The 21,725-nt window shown below is 35.6% G+C and overlaps 2 protein-coding genes across 2 annotated transcripts in view; one reads left to right on the plus strand and one right to left on the minus strand.

Annotated features, from left to right (window-relative positions):
• Window positions 1-9,685, plus strand: part of LOC144437988 (uncharacterized) — a 10,829-nt gene extending 1,144 nt beyond the window's left edge. Inside the window, exons 2-10 of the mRNA XM_078127020.1 lie at window positions 1,437-1,630; window positions 1,915-2,009; window positions 2,334-2,517; window positions 2,847-3,014; window positions 3,370-3,443; window positions 3,930-5,397; window positions 5,757-6,301; window positions 6,762-6,979; window positions 7,211-9,685. Coding sequence (XP_077983146.1) covers window positions 1,465-1,630; window positions 1,915-2,009; window positions 2,334-2,517; window positions 2,847-3,014; window positions 3,370-3,443; window positions 3,930-5,397; window positions 5,757-6,301; window positions 6,762-6,979; window positions 7,211-7,280 — 2,988 coding nt within the window. The 5' untranslated portion in view covers window positions 1,437-1,464 and the 3' untranslated portion in view covers window positions 7,281-9,685. The remainder of the gene's footprint in view (window positions 1-1,436; window positions 1,631-1,914; window positions 2,010-2,333; window positions 2,518-2,846; window positions 3,015-3,369; window positions 3,444-3,929; window positions 5,398-5,756; window positions 6,302-6,761; window positions 6,980-7,210) is intronic.
• A 73-nt stretch (window positions 9,686-9,758) lies between these two features.
• On the minus strand, window positions 9,759-20,419 carry LOC144437514 (uncharacterized). Its single transcript, XM_078126454.1, has 8 exons — window positions 20,267-20,419; window positions 17,791-17,960; window positions 16,815-16,873; window positions 15,760-16,056; window positions 14,395-15,325; window positions 12,942-13,687; window positions 11,982-12,199; window positions 9,759-11,152 (listed from the first exon to the last, which is right to left on the minus strand). Exons 2-8 carry the CDS (start codon window positions 17,951-17,953, stop codon window positions 11,083-11,085), a joined length of 2,484 nt encoding a protein of 827 aa, XP_077982580.1. The 5' UTR covers window positions 17,954-17,960; window positions 20,267-20,419; the 3' UTR covers window positions 9,759-11,082.
• Between the last annotated feature and the right edge of the window lie 1,306 nt (window positions 20,420-21,725).

Consider the following 21,725-nt stretch of genomic DNA (forward strand, 5'->3'; position numbering starts at 1 on the left):
TATAACCAGGGTTTATGTGAGGACACATGAAGTACTTTATTTGACTTGTAAGAGTTAAAGCGCCTAAAGTACAATTGTATTGTTTAGTATTTGTTTGGTCGACTCAAGTGGTAAGTGATGCGTAAAACGAATACAGCAATCGTGACCTGTTGCATAGATCTCAATGGCAGCTTGACCCTCAGATTTGATGTCCAAAAATAGTTAGGCTCAGCTGTATTGGCCACAAAATAGTATATAGGGAGGATAAACAGAGCTGTAATATACACAGGTAAAGAATGGACTTTTTTCAAACAAAACATTATATTAATGTTGTCAGAGCACATCGTCATTCAATTCGAAGTTAGTTGTAGCCTAACACATCTTCTCATGTTGGTGCCTATGGTGAAAATTAGTTGTAATCCTGAGAAAAATAACAGTTTTACCCAGTATGTGTATATAAATATATGATTAGGAACTCTGATATACGCAATACGCCATGCCATACAATAGCTGGCTTTGTGAACGTAGTACAATAGTCGCTATGGTTACCTCTGACGCACTGTGAAAGGTTATTCAGGTGTACTCGTAGAGCTGTCACAAGACATTGCCACGTCATATGAACAGGAGACTTGACGGAACTAATCGAAAAAATGTTATTTTCCAATTAATCGACTTTCAAAGCAAATAAACCTGAATAAGTAATGATGTACTTAAATAAGTACTTTAAAGCGAACGCATGTACCACTTCAGGGTCTATAGAAGGATCTATATATGTGTGTTGTACGGTAAGATCACGTCACGTCTAATAAGTTTTACTTGATAAGGGAAAGTCCCCGTGAACTCCCATGGAATCCCCGTTTTGTGTTGTTTTTTGCTGCACTCGACAACAATTGAACAATAAGGTATTTCGGCAATGTCTAATTGGATTTTGTATTGTTTTGTTTTCAATTGACTTATTTTGCTTGTGAAAAAAACGGTAGTGTTTACCGTCTTGTTGTTATGACAACGACATTCTTTACTCGTGCTTTTTTAACATTATAATGCATCTTTTGTCTGGATAATGACAGAGGATTTGTGCTCTTCTTGTTTGAATGCCAAACGACGTCTCCCCCCCCCAAAAAAAAAAAATAAGAAAAGAAAAATCGTTTATTATACTAATAAGGGGTCTCAAAAAGTCATAATTAGTTAGTGATTAATTAGTCCCGCATCACGCTACTTCTGTAAAAAATAGCGTTATTAGAATTAGCCAATCTGGTTTTAGAAAAAGGACTGCTGTACACAAGGACGAAGCATAATGGGAAGTAAACAAAGTTAGAAGCGTCACTCCTCATCATCACCTGTTTTGGTAGACAATGATATGTTCTCTGTCCATGGACAAAGAACAGATGGAGTCTAAAAAGTTGTTTTTCTTTTTCTTTCTTTCCTTCTTCCATTGTCAAAATATTCTTCTCTTTCAGATTTGTGTTGAGGTAGCTTATTAGTGAAATGGCTGTATCTAGAGCCGTTTTTATCACGAATATTGGAAGTCTGTCGAAAAAGAAACTTGAAGATTTCGTAAGACTAAACTCTGAACCCAATGCAAAGTTCAACATTTTGTTACATGATACGGACAACTCCATTGGTGCGCTTCTATTGTTTGACGAAGCTGATGGTAAGGCGATTCTCCAATATATGGCGTGGAATTTGAAAAATAAAACTAACTCTTTTAACCGAGAAGTATAGCCACTGGCATCCACGAGTCTTAGAATTCTTCGTGATTCAAACACAGGCGTAGACTAGATGTGCACGTCCAATAATCACGTCTGCTGGAACATTAGGAAAACCAGCAAATAGCATTTAATGACGTATGCACTACCTTACAGTTTATATGTCTGTGTTTGTGTTGTCATGTAAATCTTGATTTTTATTTACAAGGACTCGATTTCTTTTACATAGATGCAACAGTGTTCCTTTCTCGAAGTCGAGGTAATTTATTTCAAGTGAGCACTACTAGTAAACAGGCCAAATTAAAGACTGAACTTTGTCAAAATGTAAGTATTTTTTAGTGAGCGAGTGTGTCCAAACAAGTATGTGTTTTAATTTTCAAGGTTATACCCGTCCGTTATTACCAGAATGAAGGTAAACTGAAAATGCTATACAGCTTTCAACATATTAATACATTTCAATATTTCAAATATACTTATATTGTCTGAGAATGATATATCGTCACTGACCATCCGTGGTGCTACGATAAATAGTTCTGTAATAAATAATATATCTAATAAATCTATGTATGGCCAGGGGGTGCCGTATTAGTTGTCACTAAGGCATTTCAAGTACAGTATCTTATGCATTCTATCTTCTTTTACTTACAGGTTTTTATTCACGTCACAGCTATATTTTCCCCATGGATAACAGCAATTAAGGATCGTCTGTCCAATCATCTCCCTAAAAACTGTGCTTTTAAAAACTTGACGATGAAAGGAACGGTGGACGAAATCTCGAATTTCGAAATATACCTACAAAAACTCCCAAAAATATTGGGCTTGAAAACACCGGGTAAGAGATAATGAATGGGTTACCGCTTTGTGTTACTAGTTATCTTATGTTGAGAGCTTGATACGGAATAGTCTCAATATTCTATTTTGAAAATGAAAAATGATATCTAAGGTATGCCAATCTTTTTATCATAAATGAAACTTGAATAATCTGTTCATAATGACACATTTAAAAAGTAATCACGAAGAACTAAGATTTGTGATCATGACGAGGACGATAACTATTGTGAAAATGACGACAACGATGATGATGATGATGATGATCATGATATGAATAAAACTCTGACATGTCCATTTTTATATCTTCACACTCGTTTTGTCTCTTATCAGGTTATGACAGCTGTTCAATTCAACATTGTTTTTGGATGTCTGGACTGACAAACCATCCCTTGGCAAAGTTAAAAGTTGATATTCTTAGTAGCAACATTGGTAGTGTCCTTGATATATACATGGAGGAACAAGACAGAGGGGCAATTATTCTCATGAAAGATGATGGAAGTAAGTTGAATTCTCTGTCTTTAGTATCAAAAGTCTGACTGAGTGGCATGAAAATACGAAATTTATTAGTAGTCTGCTTAGTATATGGGAATCAAAGAAAAATTAAAATGTACAAAATGACTAACACCTAGTCGAAGTCACATATATTTGGGTGATATTATGAAATGTTTGTTCATACTGATTCTTTCAGGTAACTTGACCACACACACTCTTTTATCTTTGTAAGTGTTATATTCTTACTGTGTCAATCTCTCATTTACTTTCAGAGTCAAAATATATTTATGTGTGATATTTCCAGGGATTTTGTTATATATACAACAAATCAAGCTTATATGTATGTGTTCCTTTTCTTCAGACCCAGAACGGGTGAAGCATTTGTTAAGAAACCTATACAAAACACAATCGATTGAGCTTTCGTCGTGCCAGAAGGTAAAGCATTTCAGACTGTAATCGAGGAACATTCTAAAGATCAAGAGTGGTTGAGTATGTGGAGGTATATCAAACTTCCACACTGACCCGTTCACATGGTGGACTTTAACGACAGACGAGTGACCTTGCCACTCTAGTAGCTTGTCATTTTGTTTTTACTGCAAATTAATCAGAAGAAGCCGAAAATGTTAATTGTTAGTTAGTACATAGATTTATGTATTCGCTTAGGAAAATGTCAGCTGTACTTAATTGCGAACTTGAAGTATTAGTCTACAGTACGTTGTCTTCTGTGTACATAATTGATGATTCTCTCACAGTCTGTTCCTAAGTGCAAATCATTTTTATTGGAATGATGTTTTAAACATGATGCTGGCTTTTAAGGGTACCAAACAGAAAAATGGCCATGCTAGTATAAGATAGGATATATTGCAAGTCGAAAAAAGTCATTTAGCTAATTTTACATGTGTTTTTCCTGTACATGTTTAGATTTTTCAATCATTCATTGCCTGTGGATCGCCATGGCTGGCTGTGGATATCAACAAGACGCAAAGATTGGTAAAGAAGGCAAAAGCAGAGAGTAAGGATGGAAATCTTGAGTTTCAATGCGACAGTTTGGATATCGCCAGTGATCTTCAATCATTATTCGTAAATGAGTACATCTGTGAACTCAAAGACGCAACAAGCCTGGCACTGGATAAACCTATCAATAGTCCAGAAAAAATGGGTGGTGGTGGTGGTGGTGGTGGTGGTGGTGGTGCTCCTGCAGCAGCTTCTCCAGACATTGATCAGAGCCTAGTGGTAAATAATGTCTCAGCAAATTCCTATCAAAACAGTAATGCCGACACCACAGACTCAAACACTAATGCCAAAAACTGTAATAAGAATGCAAATAAGGAAACAGGAAAAGACGAAAAAAGTGAGAAATTATTTACAGTTCAGATGGAACGAGACATCGTTGAATACATATCAAAAGCGCAGTCGCGTAGGTTGAAAACAATAGAGTCAAAACACAACGTCACCATCGAGAAGAAAGACGATATGTTCGTTGTCATGGCGAGCAAATCTGGAAGTAAACCCCCAGCCATGTCGAATGCAAAGGAAGAAGTTGAAGAACTCCTTAGAGAAGTAACACAGCAGATGTACCCAGATAATGTAATAGATGCCACAGAGATAGATGTGTCTGTAGGGACAATAAAATCGGTTATTGACAAAGTCAACAGCGAGGAACAATTTGTTTACATTAAGAACGATTTGAACCATTTTGGGATTATTGTATATGGCGAAAAACAACATGTCAAAAATGCAAAGGCTAAAATCAGGAGGTATTGCAAAGACAGAGTGAGTGATTCAAAATTACTAAAAGCCCCTTCAAAGGTTTCAACCAGAAAACCATCACCTACGCAAAAACAGAGCAAAAACACAAGTACCTCACCTAGCACATCTGTTGGGAAGAATACATCAAGCTATGGGTCATCTTCCCACAAGACTATGGCGCATGGATCGAAGCCAAAACAAAATACCCACGATGAATTACAGCAACTTCTCAAGAAAAAGTACTACAGCGTTTTCACCGATGAAGGCATTGAAGTGATATTGAAATATGGTGACATCACTAGAGAAAAAGTTGGTGCGATCGTGAATGCCGCCAACAGTACGTTAGAACACGGCGGGGGAGTCGCAAAGGCGATTGCAAGAGCAGGTGGAACGTCTATTCAAACGGAATCCTGGCAATGGGTTAAGGAGCGTGGCCCATTGGAAGTTTCTGGGATAGCTGTTACGTCGGCTGGTCATTTACCCTGTCACCATGTCATCCACGCCTATGGACCTGACAAGAAGGTCCATGGCAGTGGTATGGTCCCAGAAGGTCTTCTACATCGCACTGCAATTAATGTGTTGGAGTGTGCAAACGACGAGTTGAAGGTCAGATCAGTTGCCATTCCAGCTATCAGCTCAGGTAAGACAACAATTACACTTCTACACCTTAAACTACCGTTAGGTTATGGCAAAATATAAAGTTTTGAAAATAAGATTATCAAAATGTATCACGTGTGAATATCACATTGCTCAGTTGAAATATACTTGTTTTTAACAACAACAACAACAACAACAACAACAACAACAACAACAACAACAACAAGACTTGCGAAACAATTGATGAATTAGATAGACAACGGATGTTATACAAATATATAAATAATAACCTCATTATGTGTATAATTTGCCAGCAACCCTCAAGGGTGTCTAAATTTATACATGTCATGAATTTGAGTAAGTTACAGGAATTGTACATATGTTCTTTTTTGTTTATCTAAGGGGTGTATGGAATGCCAAGGGAAGACTGTGCAGGGGCAATGTATCGGGCAGTGAGTGATTTCTCTAAAGAGTACTCATCCAGACGTAGGTGCATCATCGAGAGAGTAGTGTTTGTGAATATAGATGACAAGACGAATGCATCATTCATCACCGTGTTCCACCATGAAACAATGAAGAAGGTGCATGGCGATGACAAGGCGACCGACACGTCGAAAGACCCATCCGGAGCTCAGAAATGGAGCACGGTTCCGAGCGACGTCGCCAGCAGTCCTGCCGGAATGGGAGATTGTGATATATGCTGCATTAAAGACATTTCACTGACTAAAATGAACTGTTGTGGTCATCCAATCTGTAGACAGTGTACGAGTAAACACTTCACCGTGTCACCCAAGTGTCCATTCTGCCAGGCGTTCGTTAGTGACACGCGTGGTGACCAACCTAAAGGCGGTCGCATGGACGACTGGGAAGAAAGGACATCATTAGTTGGTTTTCCTGGATGTGGAACTATTGTAATTGAATACTATATTCCAGACGGAGTACAAACTGTAAGTACTAGCAAAACACATTTGTCTGTGTCAGACTCTAAGATTAAATTTTGAGTCACATTGATAGTTCTCTCTTGCTGTTAAGGAGCTAGCGAAAAAGATGGTCCTGACCAAAACAACTATCCTAAACATTTTGTCCCTAGTGATACTATAATAGTAATGTGAGAGCCTGGGATTTGAAGGCCTTAAAGCGTCTTGTATACGTATTTTGTTTTCATTGTTAATAGAGAGCAGGTCCTGTGAAATTGAGGTATTCTCGGTTTCGGACTTTTTTGCAATATACATAAATGATGAGACATGACTGTTTCGGCCTACATACCATAGCTAAACTATTCAGAATGTTACGTTGGTCTGGGATGTTTTTTCGACGTCGGTAAAAAGGTACTAGTTTACAAGACATTGTAAAGCTTATTTTTATAAATATTTGACTCGTATATCCCCTTTTCTTGTCCGATGGCAGGATAATCATCCGAATCCGGGAAAGCCTTACTTTGGAACAAATAGGAAAGCATACTTACCAGACAACGATGAGGGCAGAGAAGTTCTTGTTCTATTGAGGAAGGCATTCAGCAAAGGACTGATTTTCACAGTTGGCATATCTGCAACAACTGGAAGGGACAACAGCGTTGTTTGGAATGATGTTCACCACAAAACTAGCAGAACAGGGGGTGAAACTATGTAAGTTACCAAAAAATATACTCAGAAGTGAACTTTTACAACAGTATGTAAGCTTTTTCCTGGATATATATGCCCGGAAAAATAAGAATCATAATTTTCGTTACATTATCGACTAAAATTGCAAAAATCGATACTCTTGAATGTCAATCAATTCAAACTTTACTGGTTAACTGGTTCAGTGTTTATTGCAGATTGATTTTGTTTGGTAAAGCTTATTTTTTTTCATTTCAGGTATGGATACCCAGATCCAACTTATTTGAAACGAGTGAAGCAGGAACTGGCATCAAAAGGCATTAAGTAATTGTCCATGGTTAAGTCACCTGGGCTACCTACTAATTTCTAAGTTTTGGTCAAATGAATAGGTCGCAAATAAAACAATGTAAGGATAGTCACTCACGGTCACTGATAATTGATATGCATGTTAATCTTTTGAATTTGGCATAACAAATGTACATAGAGTGAAGAGATTGGGACTTCAGGCTTCAGGATGAGAGAATAGGGAAAGGGGAAAGGGGAAGAGAAGATATTGAACTAAAAGACAAGTGTGTGCAACCACTGCTTTCAAAGCTTGGATTGATGAAAAAAAAAGATAGGGAGGTGGGAAGAGTTTAGATGAAAGGACATATAGTGTAACTTTGATTCTACAGTGAGAGGGATTGTCTTGCTTAGAGTGTCCTTTGCTGCAAGTTCAACTCTCCATGCCTTGGTATCTCCAGAAATATGTATGTGTATGATGTATTAAGCATGTACACTGGCTTCAATGAAAAAGAAACTTCAGTTGAAAAGGTGAAAAAAAACAAAGAGCTAAGTTTGACCATAACTGGAAACTGGCAAAAATTAGGGTGGCGGTGTGCATGTCTAAATCAACCAACTCTATAATCATGCTAAGTTGTGCATGTGTGTTTTGTAAAATTGAAAAAATACAGACCGAGTATCTTGGATGTTATCAACAACGTTGTAAATGCTTTTTTATTGATATTACAGAATTACTAGTACATAAAAACACAACCTTTCATACAGACTTCAAGAAAAACATTCTTGAATGTAATTCTTCTCTCCTCAAAGAAATGTGAGGTACTTCTTGTTAGTAATTACATGTAAGATATAGCTGGTTGTGTTTACAGTACTTTCAAAGTTTAACAAACTTAAAAAATATCTTATAAAGTCAAAACTTGTCAAATTAATGACGAATAATGCAGCTCATTCAAATATGCAAAGGAAAACTCCATGCTAAGAAAGTTAATAATGAAAGCATGCTTTATCATAAATTCTTGAAAAATTATTGTAAATTCAAACATATTTTTAAAGTTAAACTCTGTGATGTACTCTCTATTTCCCAAAAAAAGATGAAATGATATTTTCCATAACATACAAAGATGTTACCACTTTCTTGAAGGTAACGGAACAAGTGTGAATGACTTGTCTCGGAGACAATTATATTTTTAATTTAGAACTGGAAATGTGTACTGACTGTACAAAGACATTTCACAGTATAATGATACATGTGTCTGATAATAATATGATTTGAGACTTAATTATTCTTTAAATTATCGCAGTAACTTTTATACTTGTGTAGGGTTATTATTATGATTGTCCATCAAACCATACAATGGATCAATTAAACAAAGGAAAATAGTATAATAAAACAATACAAGAATGTCACTTTTGAAGGGGTAATGCCACTCCCGGAAATACCTGTATTTGATTAAACTTTGGTTTCTGAAGAGTCATGTAATGATTTCATATCACATACATTTGGCACTTTTGCCAAGAAACATCAAATTGAAACTCTATTTCACACCTATTGTTCTCATACTGGTCCACCATTACATCATGGGACTTTGAAAACATACATATTTATTAGATGAACACTAAATATTCACGACTATTTATCTAAAGGCACTGGACCAGTGTGAGAGCAATACAGGTGAACTATAGTTTCAATTTAATTATTCGTGGAAATCATGTACAATTTATGCGTGATATGAAATCAGGAAATAACTTTCCAGAACTCAAAGTTTATGAAAATACATCTACTTTCTGGAGTGACATTCCCCTTAAACTAATTAAATCTGCCTAACTTGCAGTGTTTTTACACGGTCACTGACATGTACTTCAATGGATGCTGTGGCATAATTAATCTCAGACTGAAGCCTAGTAGCTTACTGGATAACACAATATACTTGCATTAGGCATACCAAACTGATTAATAATTTCAGAATCAAATTAATGTCAATACAATTCCATGCAAAGTATTAAAATCAATATATAAATGATATACATTTGTCATTCCAACATGTCAAACATTTATACTTAGTGCTTGCGTGACATGTATATACTGGGTAAAACTCCTGCTAAGAATTCGGATGTAACAAAAAAACCAAACAACTGATGATGATGATCATGATGCTCATGATGATGATGACGATGACGATGACGATAATGATGTAAACTTTTGATTATCAAATGATTGCCATAGGCTTGGTTATAATGTCCTTTGCTTTGTGCGAGCTCAATTCTCCATGTCTTAGTATCTCCACTACAATATAATCCTAGACTGTGTTTAGTGTGTAATGCTGTATACATGTACACTGGCTTGCATGAAAAAGAAATTTCAGGTTACAGAGTCTGACTGTAAAGCTATGATATACAATACATGCTCTAAATAATATCATTAAATACAGGATGTCAACCTTAAAATCAACAAAAAAGTATGTATCCCTGTTGAGAGAGAGAAAGAGAGAGAGAGAGAGAGAGAGAGAGAGAGAGAGAGAGAGAGAGAGAGAGAGAGAGAGAGAGTACTGTTGTAAACATTTAATTTCTACATTGCTAAGGCAAGGTCATAGAAAAATCTATAAAAAAATGTTTAGTAATTGAAACACTCACCAAGTTGTTCTGTTTCTGCTGAATGAGTGGTGTGGTAATGCCCTGTCATGAGGATATAGCTATGCATTGCCTTGGTGATATTTGCACCAGTTGTCATAGCAATAATGACAATTACTGCAATAGTACATTTTCATATAATGAAGAGGGCATACAAAAATGATTTGGCTTATGTACAGTTTATAATGAAATCAATATCAAATTCACAAAAGTACTGCTTATACTTTCCAGTAAAAGATATACATGTACTACTGTGACTGGCTTTATCTTTTCTTTTCTTTTTTTACCATTTTATGATATCTAAACACTGTCAGATAGTTTCCTAACTAAAATATGCTAATTTCACAGAGTTTGAAAATGCATGGGTACTCTTGGCACTTAAAAATATCAAACGTGTAAATAAAATTTAATTATTCATATAAAAATGTACTGAAAGAAAAAAAATAGTTCTATGTACTAATATCATGATTGACAGCTTGTACAAAATTCTCATTTGAAACAATTAACCAGATGTAAAATTATCATTTTTGCCCTTGGATAAATTACAAGGACACCAGGCTGTTTTGTAAAATGCGACCATCCTCTTCCTGAAATGGAAATCTCCTTTGTAAACCGCTTCGTTTTAAACTGCAATCACATAATGTCACACAAGCTCAACAAATGATCATTGTTTAGGTCAAAACCCCCTTACCCTAGGCCTCCCCCTAAATGAACGTTCGCAAGTGTGATATCAAACGTTTATATGTGATGAAAATTGTAGTGGTCACACCACTATGTAATATACAAACATCATTGTAAACACATTTAATACTACCAGAAATCCAGCACCATATCTCACATTAGAAGTAAATATTTATCAACTTATCAACATCTTAGTAGTAAATAAAAAAGCTGTTATCATTGAAGGCATGAAAGTTTTCTGTCAATATTTGGTTAGAAGTGCAAAAATGAAGTTCCGCAAACACATTGACACCAGACCCCCTTCCCCCTAAACGAATGAAGTCACTTATTGAGCTTTTCTGACATTGTCCCTAATGCAAATAATGATATTCTAACAGTCACCAGACCCAAGAGTCTACATTTCTAGTATTCACCTTGCAAATTGAACAGGTGTTACTAGTCTTTGGGATTTCTTCTGAGAATATTCTAAGGGTAACACTTATTATGTATGATATGTGCATGCACATGTATAACAAAAGTGACATAAAAACAGCAACATTTCATTTTATCCCCTTCGCTGCAAGTTCTGCCATGACACGGTCCAAGTATGTGGGATCTGGATAACCATGCCTGTAATAGCAAGAAGGATATACTTTGTATTACTACAACATTAGCAATTTGAGAGGTGATAGTTCATTTGATGTTTTAACATCTGCTATTAGGATTTACACAGAAACTAACTGCACAACCAGATATTTTACAATTTCATGAAAAATAACAAACTATCTCCCTGCTCACATAATTTGAAATAGATAAAATCTGAAATAGATTAGTGATGTGTTGTTTTGTAATACATAATACATATAATTATATAATCAAATATGGACAACAGTCTCACTGGCTTTTCTAGTTAATAAGCTAAACCAGTCTATCCAGCATGTTGAGTTGTTGAATATACAATGTATGTAAATGGTGAGAATACAATGGAAATTGGACTGCAGTATATGGCTGATTGGTTCAAAATAGATGTATATACAGATAAAGCCAGTGAGACTGAGAGAAAGTCTACATAGTACATATGTATGTATGTATGTATGTATGTATTTTTAAATCTTTCTTCGCATATTTTACTGTTTATTAGAACTTGCAGTGTCTCGTCCTATGTCATAATACATACTAGATATAAAGTATCCTTTGTTAAAGAATACTCATTTGAAATGCAAGGATTGTATTTATTTATTTATTTATTCATCTTTTCATTTATTTATTCATCAGGACTGTTCTACTCATTACTTTTACACTCTTATGTATGTATGTACGTACGTACGTACGTACATACGTACGTACGTGTGTGTGTGTGTGTGTGCGTGAATAAAACAGTTTTGCTTTTGTATGCAAACCATCCACATTCACACAATCAAAACCACACCACCATTCATGGACATATACGTGTACATACTTTGTTGGTCCACCAGTTCTACTTGTCTTGTGATGTACATCATTCCAGACGATGCAGTCTTCAATTCCAGTAGTGACAGACCTTCCAATGGTAAAAAGAAGATCATTGTCAAATGCTCTTTGGAGAAGGTCAAGCACAGCCTGACCTTTGGCACTTGCTGGCAGAAATGCAATTCTGCTAGTTCCTGTGTACGGTTGCCCTGGGTTAGGATGGTTTCCCTGTAATGACAAAAAAAAACATGTTGTAAATATATTATTTGTGCTGTGTGTACGCCTAAATTTGATAGGACTCAAATGACATTGTGATGAGTTACATTTTAGGTTATGGGAAATTGGCTTTTACAAGCATTAGGTTTAAAGAGAACCCATCAACACTTTTTTCAACAGCTTCAGATTAAGGCATGTAGATAAAATAGTGACCATACAACATGACAATTTATATGTATGGGCTTTTTAACACATATTTCTAGCAACTTTACAGGAACAGAATCCACTGGGGGTGATGTTAGTCTTTATTAGTCATGTGTAAATATCAAAGGCAGATCATGACAAGATCTGAGGTGTAATTGGCTTGCATAACAAAGACTAATATTTTGTACCCTCCTGATTTATATACATTTGTATACTGTGAAATTCACATGGAATTTATTTTCACTATTTTAGCTGCGTGATTTTCCACTAAAACAAAATCTCTTGAAAGAACTTGCTATTCATAGATAGCTTGCACACATCACTAAATCAGTGAAAATTAGGCCCAGGAATAACAGCAAAATTCTCTTGTCAGTGGAAATTGTAAATATAATAGTATACAACGTCTTTTATATGGAACTGCATTTACATAATTAATGTAAGAATACAGCCTGGAGTTGCACATTACTCAGATACCTTTAGAATTCACTTCACAGTTTGCTTTGGCGAGTGTAAAAGGGTCATCTTCAATCTTAAATGTAAGTGAACTTACTGACTGCACACCATCTGGAAAGTCATACATGATGACAATAGTACCAGCTCCTTTATGCCCCGGGAGGTGCTTACTTCTCTCTATACGGTGATTCATTTTACCATCAGGTTGATTACCTCTCTTCAACAGTACAACTTGGAAACAAAATGGACACTTGCCATCATTGTCAAAATGGCAGTGAAAACATGTCTCACATATTGTGTTCTTGCAACAATTCATTTCCAGGAGTTCGACATGACTATTTGTACAGATTTGACAGTCACCTCTTTTCCAAAGCTTTGTAGCTAGATCTAGCCTACTCGTATCTCCAGAGGGTGATGACAGACTCGTCATCCTGAAAGATGGTGAGGCAATTACAGATGATCTGCCAATTGGTGATGACTTAGGTGGGCTCATATCAATTTCAAAGGTGGTGCTACGGGGTCTTGTGCTTTTCGACTTAGGAACAAAAAGAGGAGAAGAATCAGTGTGGAATGATGCATAAGCTGCACTGGGAGAGACGTGTCCTGAAAACGTAGGGGTGGAATCTCCAGGATGTATCAGGCTAGTTTCGGAACTTGTAGGAGTACTGGTAGGTGACCACTCCTGTGCCTTATAGAACTCCAATATGAAAATTCCCACTGAATTCCTCTGATTGATTGTGATACGAATATCTCGCAGCTTTGTAGATTTGTGGCTTGATGAAAACTCTGTGATAGCTTTGTGAAATATCTGTGCACACAAATCAACTGGCATCCCGTGAATCCCTGTGAAAAAGTGAAATAAAAATCTTATCAGTTCTATATTACAGAAGAAAAATAACTAAAGGATGAATGTAAGGAATGTATTGTAACTACAAAAAAGTGTGAATTAGAAGAGACATTCACAACCAAATAAAATTCAATGTAAGATATATATGGTTCATTGCACAGATAGTAAACCATCAATTATTTCTTTAAGTGTATTGTGATAATATTCTTGTAACAAGTATGTTGACTTACAAATACGATAATGTACAAAACCATATGTATAGCAGAACACAATGATGATATGAGAGTTTCAAAGTGGCATAATTGGGGTAATTGAAAATAATACTATATGTATTGCCAATAAAATGTAAATTTGAAGGATGATCTGGTTTGATCACTAGGCAATCAAACACATACATGTACTATTAACAAATACAACACCATGGATCACACGAATTAATCAAAACTTACGAAAATTGTTAGTCAATCCTGCTTTTGCTAGAACATGTAGTTTTTTGTTTACAAACAAATACCCCCTGGCAGAGTGAAGACTAAAGCTACTATGAACAGTGTAAATGTAAGGCTTTAAATGCTTGAGTCCTATTTGTATATCCAATAAATTTGCTTAAAATCATGTAGATAGATGCAAGAAAATTGTCATGTAGTAGCTTTCCAATTATTTCATTATCAAAATAAAAAAAAATTCATTATGGGAATTGTTTTACCTGAGCTTACGGCTGGCAAGGCAATAGAATGGGCTCCAAAGCGTTGAGATGCCATATCCAATGCTCTCAATATAGTCTCATGCAATGACTCTTTGATGGTTCTAAAAGATTCATCTTCATTCCACAATGGTCCAACTGCATGGATCACGTACTTGCAAGGTAGATTCCCAGATGGTGTATAGCAAACACTGCCAACAGGTAAAGGACCAAACTTTCTCACATGCTTTGTAGATTCTCGTTGAACGATAGGACCGCCGTGATTTGATATGGCCAGGGCAACTCCTTCACCATGCTGTAGCTCTGAATTTGCTGAGTTAACGATAACATCAACAGCTTGTTCTGTTATGTCACCCATATGGATAGTCACTTGTATGCCTTCTGTTGTTTCCATTGAGAAATGTAACTCTTCCAGACATTTGGAGATATCTGTACCTTTTGTGGTAGGCTTGGGTGATTTGAACAGATGTTCTGGCTTTTCGAAAGTGGGTGTTGTAGTTGTTAGCTCAAGGGAAGCAGGTACACCACCAGCACTTTTCTTTGAGGATTTCTTTTTTCTCTTAGATAGGCCTGCTAACCCTGTTGGTTCACTAAAAGTTGCATTTGCTTCAGGTGATGTATGATGTACAGGTGGTTGAGGAACTGATGGCATGACTACAGGAGGTTTGCTAACATCATTCCTTGGGCTTGTTGAATCATGTGAAGCTGTTAATGGTGAATCATGGGAATGTGATCTGCCCCTGAATGTGAACTCACTCAAGGCAGAGTCTGCTCTGAGCATATGTTCCACCGTCGGGCCATAAACAATGAGTTTATCTTTCTTTCTGCTGATGGAGACTTCAGCTGTCTCTTGAACTGAATCAATGTGTGATTGTATAGATGGGCAAAAATAGTAAACCCATGGTGCAACTTCTGCGCAAATATTTTCAAGAACCTATAAAATGAACAAAATAAGTAATTGTAAGCATTCCTGTCAGTATTCAACTTTAAGAGATTCCTTTTTGAACATTTGTACAAAAACAACACAATTCACAAAGCAAACATAAACTTAAAGGAAAGTAGGTTTATCAAAATTCAAAACCTTGTTTGCTGATGCACACATAATATTAATTGTACCGTAGTACTAAAACCTGTTTAATCACATCTAGCAACCCGTACAACTTTAATTGAGAGGGATATGTTTCAATTCCCATTGCATTGGTGTTATTATAATAAGGATTATGTGGGCCCATTCTTTTGTTGTGGACCAAATTTTTCTATATCTCTCTCTGTCAAACAACCCTTTTTCACAGCTAAATTTTAATCCTAAGCTGAAGTGGGCCTTTATCTAGAAAATTGTATGTGTCAAATAACAATTTTACTATTTACATTTGGCATTTCATCATCTAAATGCAATGAATCTTCTTCAGGATTTCTTGGCTGTTTGGGACCTGGTGAGTCTTTCTTGTTGGGATCTTTACTGAAGTATCTACTATGAATAAACCCTTTCAGTTTATTTCCAAACTCTTGAATACTGGTGAGAGAACCTTCCAGAACAACACCATTTGGTAGTTTTCGCTTCCTCACAGCACCTGTGTTGTTCAGGGCTTGCCTTTGTTTTGTTGGCAATTGTTCAATGAATCTTGAGAACTTGTCCAACACATCAGCTCTTGCCTTCCACAGTGTCTAAAGGGGGTAACACAAAATGTGACAGCATATTACAACTTTACATTTTGGAAAATGTGCATGTTTTTTGTTTTACATGTTATATCTTGCCATTAGTCAACTGCATTGTGTTCAATGAAGTGTATTAAAGATATATTAATACAAAATGAAACAAGTATGTGTATACACTTGCATAAAATCTTCACAGTTGATGGAGTTGCTTGCTTAGCATTTTTAAGTCAAGCTACACCACTGAAACATGTTCCTGCATGACTCTCAGTGTGCCCCTATCAACCTGGGGTAAATTGCCGATGATTCCATTTCTGGGTGGTGAGGGTGGGGGTGGGGGGAATCTGTAGTAAGTCCCTACAAATACATTGATAACAATGACATTGAGTGATACTAATTTCACCGAAACAGGATAATCTATTGACTTGCAGTTTTTCACATTTAGCATATATCGATGATGAATGTTCAGGCAAATGGTTGTTTTGCAACTCTTAACATATGAATTATGAATGACACTTTAAGGTTGGATTCCGCCTCCACACCCTTCATGACTACAGAATACAACTTAGAAACAATGCTGTTTTGGAACATCTGACATGAATGCATATTTGAATTGTGTGCACACAAAAAGAAAATTCGTTTTTGTAATAGGATGAGTACAATTGGTAAACTCAGAGATTATCCATGGACATATACGGTGATGGCCATTATTGTATAACATGTTAAATCATTCAAATTGAATGTAATGATGCTAACAAAGTAAATCTCACCATGTTACACTTAGCTGTTCGAAATTCATCACGGTCTTCTTGTGCAAATCTGTCTGCATCTACATAAACATAGGAAAAAAATAGATGTATCAAAACACTTTAGTTACTTTGATGAACTATGAAAAGTATGTGTGTGTACATGCATGTATGTATGTATGTATGTATGTATGTATGTATGTATGTATGTATGTATGTATGTGTGTGTGTGTGTGTGTGTGTGTGTATGTATGTATGTATGTATATGTGTGTGTGTATGTATGTATGTATGTATGTATGTATGTATGTGTGTGTGTGTGTGTGTGTATGTATGTATGTATGTATGTATGTATGTATATGTGTGTGTGTATGTATGTATGTATGTATGTATGTATGTATGTATGTACATGTATGTACATGTATGTATGTATGTATTTATGTATGTATGTATGTATGTATGTATATATGTATGTGTATGTATGTACATGTATATATGTATGTATGTATGTATGTATGTATGTATGTGTGTGTGTGTGTGTGTGTGTGTGTGTATGTATGTATGTATGTATGTATTTATTTATGTACATGTATGTAATGAAGAATACAATTATTCCCCAAGTCTTTCATTGGTCATTATTATCATTATCATGTGTAAGTTTTTCTGACTGTAAATTTGTGCAAATTGTCTAATTGTTCTTCATTGAGTGAGGTCAGACTCGATAAGTTGTTTTGTCAATTATTTTTGTTCTCGTCTGTTCATGTGTACATTTTATTCATAGTTTCAATTGTATAATTTTTAATATAGTTGAAATTAAGTATATAAAGTAAAAGTATCATATCTTAATTATGCACACTGACAGTCATGTAAATTGTAAAACCCCAAAGTATAGTTTTAAAAGATTTAACCTACTAATCAATTACCACCATATACAAAAACATCCTTTCCTTCCCATTGTAATAGACACTTTAGAAATTAGAAGATAAAAGAAAGTTGACTTACCACTTTTTTGATCAAAGGTAATCAGTGCTGTTTTATCATTCACCATATTAAAACCATTTTGTCCCTTTTTGCCGAGTAGGCTATCCAGGAAATTTACACCAAGACTGTCTTTCAGATTGTACAGCCAGACTCTCCTATCAACTTCCATACTTCCAGTGGCCATATTGATACTATACATAAGGAAGAAGAAGCAAAGAAACCCTAAGTGATAATGTTTATATTTAGACACTAGAATTCTTTACCATGCCCCCTTAAAAGCAAAATGTCAAGATAGAAATTCAAGGTGGAACTAAGAAAGTATATTTTAAATAAACCGCAACTTACTAATCCCAACTGTCACATTGCTACATGTACATATCATTTCTCTTTAGCATTTTCATTGACTTGGTTTTGTTGTTTGTATTTTGTATATTGGTATCATATGTATGTTGAAATTGTAGTTTACTTTAGTTATCTGGTGAAGTGAATTTCATTCATTCATTTCTTCAACTAAAGTGGCCGTATGGATGACAAATGGGTATTTCTTTTGGATTTTGAATTGATGAAAGAACTTTACTGAGTTTTTCTACTTGGAAAAATAATGTGACACAATTGACATACATGTCTAAACTAATTTCATGTTTCTGACTGTAGATTACAAAAAGTTTCACAATGAGCCAAAAGTTTGTTATTGTATGTACAACGTACAGTGACAAACGTTTTTACACTTATTTTAATTGTTGCAAACACAGACGTTGTACATGTACATGTCAGTTACAAACACAGATTCTGTACATGTTGTGAGTTACAAATACAGATTCTGTACATGTTGTGAGTTACAAATACAGATTCTGTACATGTTGTGAGTTACAAATACAGATTCTGTACATGTTGTGAGTTACAAATACAGATTCTGTACATGTTGTGAGTTACAAATACAGATTCTGTACATGTTATATTAGTTACAAATACAGAATCTATACATGTGAGTTACAAATACAGATTCTGTACACTTGAGTTACAAATACAGATTCTGTGACACGTGAGTTACAAATACAGATACTGTACATGTTGTGAATTACACACACAGAATCTGTACATGTTGTGAGTTAGTACATGTGAGTCACAAATACAGATTCTGTACAAATGTACATGTCGTGAGTTACAATACAGATTCTGTACATGTGAGTTACAAATACAGCTTCTGTACATGTGAGTTTACAAATACAGATTCTGTACATGTTGTGAGTTACAAATACAGATTCTGTACATGTTGTGAGTTACAAATACAGATTCTGTACATGTTGTGAGTTACAAATACAGATTCTGTACATGTTGTGAGTTACAAATACAGATTCTGTACATGTTGTGAGTTACAAATACAGATTCTGTACATGTTGTGAGTTACAAATACAGATTTTGTACATGTTGTGAGTTACAAATACAGATTCTGTACATGTTGTGAGTTACAAATACAGATTCTGCACATGTTGTGAGTTACAAATACAGATTCTGCACATGTTGTGAGTTACAAATACAGATTTTGTACATGTTGTGAGTTACAAATACAGATTCTGTACATGTTGTGAGTTACAAATACAGATTCTGCACATGTTGTGAGTTACACATACAGACTCTGTACATGTTGTGTCACATTATTTTTTTCAAGAAGTAAAACATAGTAGAATTGTTTTATCAAATAAAAGTCTAAAATATATACAGTACCCTTTTGTCATCCATATGGCCACTATTTAAACCAATATGTTAATGACCTACAATGTAGTCTGTATGGATTCCATTTAGAAGAAAATGGACATTGTTGTTCCACTTTGCTGATAATGATATACATGTACACATTGATTCACATGTTTGTTAAAATAAAGAACATAATTCTATAACCTATTATATAATCTTGAATAAAGACCACACAAGAACCTCTTGCACATACTTTATAATACACAGCTAAGAATTGTCTATATGTTTATTACTATTACATGAATAATTATCTTTTGTGAGATCCAGCTGTAGGGAAACAAATTATCCCATGCAGTGCTGTGATGCTATATGTATATACTTTAATGCGGTTCAGAAATGTTAATATTAAAACATTCACCATTGTCTATATTATAATTTTTGTCCATTTCTTTCACAGTTGGTTTGTGAATAACCAACATGTGTTATTTAACAGCCATAGTCATACGAATCAATGTATATGACATCGGTCGAAAGGCCCATGATCTCAATATACATGTATATATATATGGACGACCTCCATAATATAAGTACGGTGCAACTTAATACGGTGTATCTCACCCATGGCTCTAGCCTATGTAAGCACTGGCCCAGAGCCATGACTGTAGCATCACGTTAATTAAGAATTTTCTAGTAGATGTGTCGTTTCTGGTTTTACACATTCATGCCAAAATAGCTTTACAATTACAATGTTGAGAACACGCGTCTTATGACTATATAATTTGTGAACACAAAACAAACTTACCTTGGTAACGTGACAGCTGTTTGTTTGATAACAAAACAATACCAAGTCGGGTGTTTCACTCACTTACAACTGAAATCAGTTCATAGAGCACGGAACTCACAGCACATTAGACCCACCACTACAAGCCAAACAGGCTATGTCCCCGTGTCTATGTTGCCCTGTGAACGCTATACACAATGAACCCGGAAGTTCATAATGCCAGGCATATGCATTATCAGCGAGAAATTCACACGCACAAAGAGCATGCGCAACCAGGTACAATTTGTCACCTGATTGATCAAATCAGTCACAGACAGCGGGCAATCCGGCAATACGCACGTAACATGTATTAAAAGTGTTTCCTTCAGTTGCTAAACATTTGAGTTCCATAGATCGCATCCTATAAGTCTGGTAAAGTTGTATATACGAACAGTATATCGACGTATGTAAACTGAACAGAGCATCTTCAGCATTTTGTTCAGGCAAGGTCAAATTGAGGTCATGCAAGGTCACTCACATTTTAGGGAGCCTTCAGTATTTACGGCCGGGAGGGAGAAGGCCGGAGGAATCGGGGGGGGGGGGAGGGGGTCACATTTAACAGACCTGTTGTTGGGGAAGGGTCATATTTTGCCTTATAATGTTTGGGGTAGGGTCACATTTTACAATCCGTATTTTTGTGACCAAATTGAAAATTCAATGATTGCCTGATGCATCAAACTTTACTAGTTGTTGCAACATTCCAAAGTATATGTATAGTATTATTATATGTTTCCTTCCACCTGTTTTATATCTTTTGACTGAACAAATTTTTTTTCTTGTATACGGTATTTTGTAATTATTCCGTACTTCATAGTTACTGTAGAGCAATTGTATTGATATTTTACATTCTTCTTTTAGAAAGCCCTCATTATTTCTCATTGTACTACGAATTGTAAAGTACCAAACTCGGGAAACAGATTTTTACAAGCTACACTTTAGCTTTTCCCTGTTTTCCGGCCATAGAACTCTCAATTGTATTCTATACAGATGTGTTGTGCAATTTCTCTAGTTTGTCAATTTCTGTATAAGTATGGCATACTGTGACAAATTCATTCTTTCTATGGCAAATAAACTCTTGTAAACTCTTGTAAACAATTTGTTTCTAATACAATTTAAGTTAAAGTCATTTACGTTTAATTTGTATGTGTACACATAACATAATGAGAAGATTTACTTACAGTATAACGTTCAGTATATGCAACTGTCAAGGGAAGGGTTGTGTTTCACAAATGGCTCCTTCACAAGGGAAACGTCAAGGAACACACACGGCTTATGTTATCTTAGTTACGCACTCTCTCTCTCTCTCTCTCTCTCTCTCTCTCTCTCTCTCTCTCTCTCTCTCTCTCTCTCTCTCTCTCTCTCTCTCTCTCTCTCTCTCTCTCCCTCCCTCTCTCCCTCTCTCCCCACATGTATGTATATACTATTATACATATGAGTTTGA

Source organism: Glandiceps talaboti, chromosome 7 (genome assembly GCF_964340395.1).
Source record: "Glandiceps talaboti chromosome 7, keGlaTala1.1, whole genome shotgun sequence".
Classification (NCBI taxonomy): Eukaryota; Metazoa; Hemichordata; class Enteropneusta; family Spengelidae; genus Glandiceps; species Glandiceps talaboti.

What these genes read in the sequence shown, in the direction of transcription:
- LOC144437514 (XM_078126454.1), bottom strand. Translation starts at nt 17,953, where the DNA reads ATGGCCACTGGAAGTATGGAAGTTGATAGGAGAGTCTGGCTGTACAAT. An exon ending in CTTGCCAGCCGTAAGCTCAG is followed by an intron (nt 13,688 to 14,394) that starts GTAAAACAATTC and finishes ACTTTTTCACAG; the next exon opens with GGATTCACGGGATGCCAGTT. An exon ending in TTCCAGATGGTGTGCAGTCA is followed by an intron (nt 12,200 to 12,941) that starts GTAAGTTCACTT and finishes TTGTCATTACAG; the next exon opens with GGAAACCATCCTAACCCAGG.